This window comes from Salvelinus sp. IW2-2015, linkage group LG2 (assembly GCF_002910315.2).
Source record: "Salvelinus sp. IW2-2015 linkage group LG2, ASM291031v2, whole genome shotgun sequence".
In the NCBI taxonomy this organism is placed as follows: Eukaryota; Metazoa; Chordata; class Actinopteri; order Salmoniformes; family Salmonidae; genus Salvelinus; species Salvelinus sp. IW2-2015.
Genome location: NC_036839.1, coordinates 27,906,515 through 27,916,386, shown reverse-complemented (window position 1 = coordinate 27,916,386; position 9,872 = coordinate 27,906,515). Strand labels below are relative to the sequence as shown.

Below are 9,872 nucleotides of genomic sequence, written 5' to 3'. Positions count from 1 at the left end.
TACGTGTGATCTTAATGCTCAAGAAATGTGACTTCTCAACTTCTGTTGTCTGTGTTCCCCTGGCAGGCCGAGGGCCAAAGTGTCTCAAAGCCTGGCAGTCTCATGATCAACACACTGAAAAACCAGATGGGAAAACACTACATTCATCCTCAACAAGTTAACAGATAAAAATTCAAGATGTCAGGAGGGGAAAGGGAGTCTGGGGACTTAAATAAAGACAATGTATTGATTGAGTTTGAAAAACTGGCATGAAATACTTTTTATATACTGTTCTAATGCATGTTCCAATACATATCTGAATGTGTTATGGAGTGCTGTCTATTTAGTCTTTATGTTTGAAGAATAATCTGTGAGTGAACGTGTTTTTTGTGTCAGAGAATATATGACAATGAGAAATCATTAGATACAGACTGAGAATATTTATAGTACAGACTATGATGCAGACTTATGTATATGAAGACAGGAAAACTTACACGTACTAACATAGCTCCACAAGTATTTAGCAGCCATATGTAAAACACTTCCCTGTCCCTCTGATGGCATAATTTGTTCCAGTCAAGCTACTGAGTGTTGGGTAGCCCAGATATGACAGCACAGCCTCACTTTCCATTTGGTCAATAAATTAATTCAGTAAGCTTTTACATTTTAACAGACAATTGACATAGTGGTAGCATTTGGATATGAAAGATTGTTCTTATTCAAAAGAAAGTCATTCAAAGCAAAATTTTGTGTTAAAAGTAAGTCCGATGAACGCAAACAGTGACAACAGTGACTGGACAATGTAAGTAAAGTGAGTGACAGTTTGGGCTTGCATAAAATGGCTTCCAATCTCCATCATCCCCTCTGGTGGCAGACCAATGAGGAGAGCAGATGCGACGATAGGTGATTTGCCAGGGATATAAAAAGTAACACAACCATATTGTCACTTCTGAGCAGTTGGAGCATTCCCAGCCTTGCTCGGGTGTAGGGATTGCATAGGTAGGAAAAAGAGCAAAACTACACAGCTACACTGTGTGGTTTTGTTTTTTTGGGTTTCTTTGAGGCTAAACTGTTCTCACATTGGATTTTCTGACATTTCTGGATAAGGAGATTGTTTCTGAAGAAATACAACTTCTGGGCTTCGCCCCATTAAATCTAGGCACTCTTGTGGATACAAGTAAGTAACTTTAGTTAATTAAACTTTGACCTGTTCCAATGTCAATTAATATTGTGTTATTATCTGTATATAACAATTACCAAAGAATAACAGGTAACAACTGGTGATTTCCACCTAATTGGGGACAAGTGTCTCAAAATATATTATGGGAATCATTTCACATTAAGAACATTTCATTTTAAACATTTCAATAATTAAGAACTAATGCTTATCATTTTCAAGGTTATTTATATATGGTGCAATGATTAGAGAAGCTCCCAGAATAGCCCCTGATAGCATTAGAGTGGTGTCCCAGCTGCGGAGCAATGTCTTTTTAAGGGAATCAGCAGCAGGGCTATCAGTTGCACCTCCAGTTATGTGCCACATGGTGACTGTCAGTCAAGCCTGGTACAGATTATTTTTAGAGTCTGACATTTGTGTTACATGTCTCATCTGATGTTAACAGTTTTGGATAGTTTTCATACAATATGAAAACTATCGATGTGATAAAGGCTATAATTGATTGATAAGGCAATGTCTTAGTTAATTGTTGAGCCAATGTATACTTTCTGAACAGTATATACTGTGGCCATTGTTTAATGATTTGTCCTGCCATTGAGATTACTAAAAAGACTATGGAGATTTCTAGAGGTCAAGTTTTTCAAAATTGTACTTTCTGGAGTGATATATATTCAGATGCTTAAGAATAATTGTTTTCTGTTAGCTTCATATATGTTCCATTCAATGTAAGGTGTGATTTTGTGTTTCATTAAGGCCTAAGGAATCTACACTGAGTGTACAAAACATTACGAACACCTGCTCTTTCTATAACAAAAGCTATGAGCCCTTATTGATGTCACCTGTTAAATCCACTTCAATCAGTGTAGATGAAGGAGTTAAAGAAGGATTTTTAAGCCTTGAGACAATTGAGACATGGATTGTGTATGTGTGTCATTCAGAGGGTCAATGGGCAAGACAAAAGATTTAAGTGCCTTTGAACGGGGTATGATAGTAGGTGCCAGGCGCACCGGTTTGAGTGTTTCAAGAACTGCAATGCTGCTGAGTTTTTCACGCTCAACAGTTTCCCATGTGTATCAAGAATGGTCCAATGGCCCATGTGTATCAAGAATGTCCACCACCCAAAGGACATCCAACTTGACACAACTGTGGGAAGCATTGGAGTCTACATGGGCCATTGGAGTCTACATGAAGTCCACATGGACCTTTCGACACCTTGTAGAGTCCATGCCCCTTAGAATTGAGGCTGTTTTGAGGGCAAAAGAGCTGCAACTCAATATTAGGAAGGTGTTCCTAATGTAATTTACAGTCAGTGTATATTCAATGTGCGTATGTATCTAAGGATTTAAGGTAATGTGATACAATAGTGCTTAATGGCTCATATGTTTGGTTGAATAATGTATGTCAGTATAATTCTGGATTCTAGGCCTGTACTGGATTGAAAGTACAGGCCTACTGAGTTTAAGCTGTTCTATCTATAGGCCTAAACAAGTTCTACAAATGTAAAGCTTTAACCTTGCAGTGTTTTGAACAATGGAAATTGTTGGATAAGACACATCACCTTTATAAATGTATGACTGGTTTATTAATACTTGATTACAAAACCTCATGTTGATAGCTTATCCAGCTATTATTTAAAGATGAATGAATGGATTGTGTTGTATCTGTAACTGTAATGGCAACGGCAGACATTTTAGGACTTTAACGTCGGCCCAGTCAAGGGATATGTTTTGTTTAGCAGCACTAGTGTAACTGTAGGCCTAATGGCTGACATTTTTAGACTTAAACATCAAGGGACGTCAATGGATATGTCCTGTTCAGTTGGAGTTATAAAGCATCTATTACACATGTATTAGTTACCTTTGGTAACATTTACCTTACCCTAAGTACAGTGTACTTACAGTGTAACATTGAGTAATTACAGTACTTGTTACACTGTACTTACAGGAATACTTATTTTATTTTTAAATTTTTTATTGAACCTTTATTTAACTAGGCAAGCCAGTTAAGAACAAATTCTTATTTACAATGACGGCCTACCCCAGTTGTTACTGTCTTGTCTGTGAGCTGTCACAGGGAGCTGTGGCCCTGGTGTTTGGCTTAACACCCAGACCCCATGGAGCCTCTGATAGCTCAAGTGACAGGACACAGTAAGCCAGGTGCTGGTGTCACGCCCTGACCTTAGAGATCCTTTTATTTCTCTATTTGGTTAGGTCAGGGTGTGACTAGGGTGGGCATTCTAGTTTTTCGTTTCTAGGTTGGCCTAGTATGGTTCCCAATCAGAGGCAGCTGTCTATCGTTGTCTCTGATTGGGGATCATATTTAGGCAGCCTTTTCCACCTATTGTGTGTGGGATCTTGTTTTTGTATTGTAGCCTTTTTGCACTACAAAGCGGCACGTTCGTTTTAGTTGCTCTTTATTGTTTTGTTGCTGGTTCACATTAATAAACATGATGAACGCCTTCCACGCTGCACCTTGGTCCAATCCTTCCAACAACGATCGTTACAGCTGGATATGACACAAGTCATTAGACTCTCACTGGCAAAAAATAGGCTCTGGGTTAATTTGATGTATGTCTTTTTTCTGCAGATGTAAAATAAAAAAATCCTCTTCATTGGTTGGGTGATGTGACACAAGTGACAAGACTCTCAGAGGCTAAAAATATAAAAATAGAGTTCAAATGTAGAATATGCTTTGTTTGGAGATTGTGCCATAAAACTACTGTAAAAGATGTAAAAGAAAGGTAGATTTTTCTTAATTGGTTTGGTGATGTGACACAAGCAGTGTGAGTTTCCCAGACAGCAATTAAGCCTGGTCCTAGAATAAAAGGCCCATTCAATGGAGAATCTCCATTGGCAACACTTTTTAGTTCAGGAATAGGCATAGTCAGTGTCTGGGAAACCTGCCCTCGGTGGCTAAAAATAAACTCAGAGTTTAAATGTGTGGGTATGCTACGTTTAGGGATTTTACCATACAACTACTGTAAAAGATCAAATAAGATTTGTGGTGTATGAGTGGTTTGGTGATGTTCTGCTCTGTTGTGTCTCTTAGGGTGCCGTCCACAATGTCTACACAGGCGCCAACATTTACACAGCCGCTGCAAAGCGTTGTGGCACTAGAGGGTAGTGCTGCAACGTTTGAAGCACAAGTTAGTGGTAAGGAGATATTTTATGTTCCTTTTAAACTGTACCTCATAGATATAGCTGACTGTCCAAACATAGATATAAATATGTTGAATCATTGATGTAAAACCCCATACAGATATAAAGCCTTTGCACAGCAACATTTTATGAAGTGATTACACAAGTAATAAGTACCCAATTATGGGTTGGTTTCCCAGACACAGATTAAGCTTAGTCCTGGAGTAAAAAGCTTTTGTAATGGAGAATCTCCATTTGAAATGCTTTTTAGTTCTGGATCTAGGCTTAATCTGTCTGGGAAGCCTGCCCTATGTGATATTGTTGGCCTTTTCTCAACTTTGCTCTGAATTGTAACTGCTTGCTATGAGTTTAAAATCATCACCAAATTCATCACCATCATCAGCTCTGCTGTGCTGACTAGAATGTTGACTTGATCTAAAGGTTCTCCAGTTCCTGAGGTGAGCTGGTTCCGTGATGGCCAGGTTCTTTCCGCTGCCGCTCTGCCCGGCGCACAGATCTCGTTCAGCGATGGCCGCGCTGTTCTGATGATCCCTGCTGTGACAGCCGCACACAGTGGAAGATTTTCTGTCAGAGCCACCAATGGTGCTGGACAAGCCACTAGCACCGCTGAACTTCTTGTTACAGGTGAGAGAACCAGAGTTGATAAAACAGTGGTGTTTGCATTGTTTGAGGTTGTTCTAGCTAGCCAATGCTTTGGCTTGCAGTTTTAGATAGTGTCCTGCATCATACTAAAGAGTCATCATGGCTGCAAACATAGAGGGCAGCCAAAGATAACATAGTATTCATTAATAAAGTTCTAGAAGCAGCCTCTCCCATTGAAGTGACTGACCACAAGTACTCTAGGCCGAATGCCCCTTCATTAATAGCTACTTCTGTCTTTACTGACTTGTTCAATTAACAGCACTTCATTTCAGTGATGAGAGTGATAGCTGCAGTGGTGTTTACATTTTACACATCCAATAATAAGAACCAATATTGAATTAGGAAACTGCTGTTTGTACCTAAAATGGACAGGTTTTGGAGCTATGTTTCTAAATGGAGCTATGCTTGTTTGTGTGTGATTTTTTTCAGTTTACGGATTACATATAAAGTTGGATAAAGTTGTTCTTCAGATTTACCTGCTAGCGAGCGCAATCATGATCAATGTACTGTAACTATTCCTAGTGACTAAACTACGCCCTCAAGTCAACTTCTTGAGTTGTGCAATCAAAGTGGCACCCAATTTAAATAGATTTCTCCTCATCTTGCCCTCTAGAACCAACCTGGACTCAGGGGTAGATGTAACATAGTAAATGTGAATATGAGACACTCAAATTAGTATGATATGTTACATATGGTATGTATTAATTTGTGGATGTCCATCATCCATTTCGTATATGTTCCGAAATTACAATTTGTATGGTATGTTATGAATTTGCAATATGTATGATATGTTACGAATTCCAATTTGTTCTGGCTAACGTTAACTAGGCTAGGGGTTAAGGTTAGGGTTAGGGTTAAGCTTAGGGGTTAAGGGTTAGAGGAAGGGTTACCTAACATGCTAATTGTTGCTAAGTAGCTAAAAATGTGTAAGTATAGTTTAAAAGTTGCTAAAATTCTAAAGTTGTCCTTGATGCGATTTGGACACGCAACCCCTGGGTTGCTTGACGTCCGCGTTATACGCCCATCCGTCCTTTAGTTTTGGGTTTAAACAACTTCTGTCTTTTGAAACTATACCAAATGTAACAAATTGTACTAATATGAGAGTCACAGAACTACTTTTACTATGTTACGTCTAGTCTTTCAGACCAGGCTGCCAGAACTGCCATTCTTAGGATGCTAGAAAATAAAGGAGAGCCGCACACTCTAGGAGCTCAGATGCAAAAATATTTAATTTACCAACGTTTCGACAGGCAAGCTGTCTTCATCAGGGTACAATGAAGACAGCTTGCCTGTCGAAACGTTGGTAAATTAAATATTTTTGAATATAGAATAATGGGCCTAAATAGGTGTGCGTTTCTTTTTCTTCTAGATTATTTTTAGGATGCTAAACATGGATTGCGTTATAAAGAATTAGCCTATTAGCCACATAATATTTGACACAAAGCAAATGTATTTGTAAACACGTTTAAAGTAAAAATGTCTAGTGCTTCAATTGAACCCGGGCATAGGGGCAAATGTAACCATCGGACCATTTGGATTCAAATCTATATAACGATCCAAAGATCTTCTGTAAAAACGTATTCATGGTATATGAATAGATAGATGTAAGTTTAGATAGATTAAGTTTCATATTTAAAAAGGTCTCTGCGTAGACCGAATGAAAAAATACTTACGTTTTTCCCCGGTCTCCCCTAGCCAATGGATCTCGGTGCTGCTCAAGTTGAGTTCACTTCCACCGGTTTTCCTTTGATTTATTTTTTGCCATAAAACGTATTTTTCCATTTATTGTTACAGTGGAGACTGCGCCGCCCAACTTTATTCAGAGACTTCAGAGTTTAACCGTGAGACAAAGAAGCCAAGTGAGACTGGATGTTCGTGTGACAGGAATCCCTACACCTGTGGTAAAGTTCTACAGAGAGGGAGCCGAGATACAGAGCTCCGCTGACTTTCAGATTGTTCAAGAAGGAGACCTTTACAGTTTGTTGATTGCCGAAGCCTTCCCAGAGGATTCTGGAACTTACTCTGTAAATGCCTCAAACAGCAGCGGACGGGCTACCTCCACTGCTGAACTGCTGGTTCAAGGTGAGAAAGTTGATTTGTGATTAGGACTGTCCTTAGAATTGTGTTTTGGGCGTTTGGAATCCCACATTGCAACAGCCTTCTCACAATTAGGCTTTCATAAAAGTGAAGTTACAAGAATTCCTGTTTCAATTATTTATTGAGCATTTCCTTAATGTTTTGTGGACAGAAATGAGCATTTATCTAGCCTAGAGGCTAGACCTAGCCTTCAAGCCTTCAATGACCCAGTCTGTCAATGCATTTAAAACTGAATGGAAACTATTATAGGCCCAATGCATTCTATATTGACATGTTGCCTGAACTGAATTTGAACAACAGTTTTGAATTCACCACTGCATCTTTATATTTGTTTCTGTCCAGGTGAAGAAGCTGTGCCTGCCAAGAAGACTAAAACCGTAATTTCATCTTCCTCTCAGAGGTCCTCCTCTCAGAGTCGCCAGACCAGAGTTGAGACAAGGGTAAATATACATTAAATATGATCTAAAATGACTTGTGATAACCTAACCCTATAGGGCCACTAAGTAGCCTCGACTACAACACCTTCTGTTTAATGAGGGGAAGGACCACAACCTTAAAGCCTGGCCTAGAATGTTCCCTGCACAGCTCAACATATCACTAGATAAGGCAGTCTCAGAAAAAGCAAAAAGGCAATTTTATCACAGCATTTAAATAGTTTCACAAGGGTTAGGAAATGTATGACTTTGTTTAATATGCAAGATACTCAATCCTAACTAGCCGACCAGCTGACAGTCTCTGCACTGCATCCCCGGGGAGCTGGAGCCCGCTCCCAACACGTCGTCCCCGCCCCCACCACGGGCACCTGCAGGGAAGATGGGGATGTGGAAAAGAGGAGGAAGCATGCAAATTCTGAAAAAAAACACTACAAACCAAGAGTATTTAAACATTTGAATGCGCACAAAATCATATCACTACAAAAACACCTAGTGAAGAATTGACTCACCGAAATGGAAGCAGTGAACGGAGAGCTGGAACGTCACCCCAGCTTTCCCTCCCAAAACACAGTGCGTGCCGGACACGTTTGCGCAGAGGAGCGAGAGCTCCGATAGACAAAATCTAACAGTACTTTGTTGATGCTTTCGTAGCCAACAATCTGGGCAGCGCCGTTAATTTGAGCATAGAATATATATACAATTCAATCATACATCTAACAATGTTTCTCTATATGAATACTCTAAAGAAAAGGGTGGTTGGTAGGCGTTTTGCAAGTGCTGTACGTGCGCCTGTACTGGTTCCCTTTCCACCGTCCCTCTTATTGGACTTCCGTTACGAGACAAGTTAAGGCCTGGTCCCAGATCTGACGATTCCCTGGCATACCCTTAACTGTAGAGCTCCACACACAACACAGCGTTACCTCTCCAACCAAAGCAGAAATGCATTATCATCTATCTATCTATCTATCTATCTATCTATCTATCTATCTATCTATCTATCTATCTATCTATCTATCTATCTATCTATCTATCTATCTATCTATCTATTCTATCTATTCTATCTATCTATCTATCTATCTAATTAATCTATCTTTATTTATTACTATCTATCTACTATCTACTATCTATCTATCTATCTATCTATCTATCTATCTATCTATCTATCTATCTATCTATCTATCTATCTATCTATCTATCTATCTATCTATCTATCTATCTATCTATCTATCTATCTATCTATCTATCTATCTAATCTATCTATCTATCTATCTATCTATCTATCTATCTATCTACTATCTATCTATCACTATCTATCTAATCTATCTATATCTATCTATCTATTCTATCTATCTATCTATCTATCTATCTATCTATCTATCTATCTATCTATCTATCTATCTATCTATCTATCTATCTATCTATCTATCTATCTATCTGTAACTGCCAAAATAATGGAATCACTGGACTAAATGAGGGATACAAAGTATATTGAAAGCAAGTGCTTCCACACAGGTGTGGTTCCTGAGTTAATTAAGAAATTAACATCCCATCAGGGTCATGTATAGAAATGCTGGGCAGGCCATTATTTTAGCTACCATGGCTATGCCCCCATAGGATGACAATGCCCCCATCCACAGGGTACGAGTGGTCACTGAATGGTTTGATAAGCATGAAAGCTTTGTAAAACATTTGCCATGACCATCTCAGTGACCAGATCTCAACCCAACTGAACACTTATGGGAGATTTTGGAGCTCCACCTGAGACAGCGTTTTCTACCACCATCAACAAAAGACCAAATGATGGAATTTCACATGGAGTTGCATCCCTCCAATAGAGTTCCAGACACTTCTAGATTCTATGCCAAGGTGCATTGAAGCTGTTCTGGCTCGTCATGGCCCAGCGCCCTATTAAGACACTATGTTGGTGTTTCCTTTACTTTGGCAATTGGCAGTTGTATCTGTCTGTCTATTGAAGCTATCAGTCAGATAAATACACTTTTACTTCAATAAAACACTAACCTTTAATGTTGTTTTATTTTCAGAGTATGGAGGCTCATTTTGAATCCTCATCCATGCAAATGCATGTTGAAGGTGGTGTAGTGAGCCATCTAGCACACAAGACTCCACCACGTGTGCCCCCTAAGCCAACCTCAACCTCCAAGTCCCCAACACCATCATCTCTTGCAGCCAGAGTTGCAGGGGGACGTCATCAGTCACCATCACCTGTGAGACATGTCAAGGCACCCACTCCGGCCCCTGTTAGGTAAAAAACTTTATTTCAATCTTACATTAACATGGAAGTGTAGAGAGTTCAACAACATTCCACACATATAATACAGACATATAGTTCACCTCAATCTCCATAGGGAATAAGACCATGTTATT

General features: G+C 39.3%; 1 protein-coding gene across 1 annotated transcript in view; it reads left to right on the top strand.

Annotated features, from left to right (window-relative positions):
• The first annotated feature begins 956 nt into the window (after nucleotides 1-956).
• The window catches only part of ttn.2 (titin, tandem duplicate 2), a 185,094-nt gene continuing 176,178 nt past the window's right edge, over nucleotides 957-9,872 (top strand). The window contains exons 1-6 of the mRNA XM_070446281.1: nucleotides 957-1,156; nucleotides 4,205-4,308; nucleotides 4,735-4,938; nucleotides 6,751-7,038; nucleotides 7,396-7,493; nucleotides 9,530-9,750. Coding sequence (XP_070302382.1) covers nucleotides 4,218-4,308; nucleotides 4,735-4,938; nucleotides 6,751-7,038; nucleotides 7,396-7,493; nucleotides 9,530-9,750 — 902 coding nt within the window. The 5' untranslated portion in view covers nucleotides 957-1,156; nucleotides 4,205-4,217. The remainder of the gene's footprint in view (nucleotides 1,157-4,204; nucleotides 4,309-4,734; nucleotides 4,939-6,750; nucleotides 7,039-7,395; nucleotides 7,494-9,529; nucleotides 9,751-9,872) is intronic.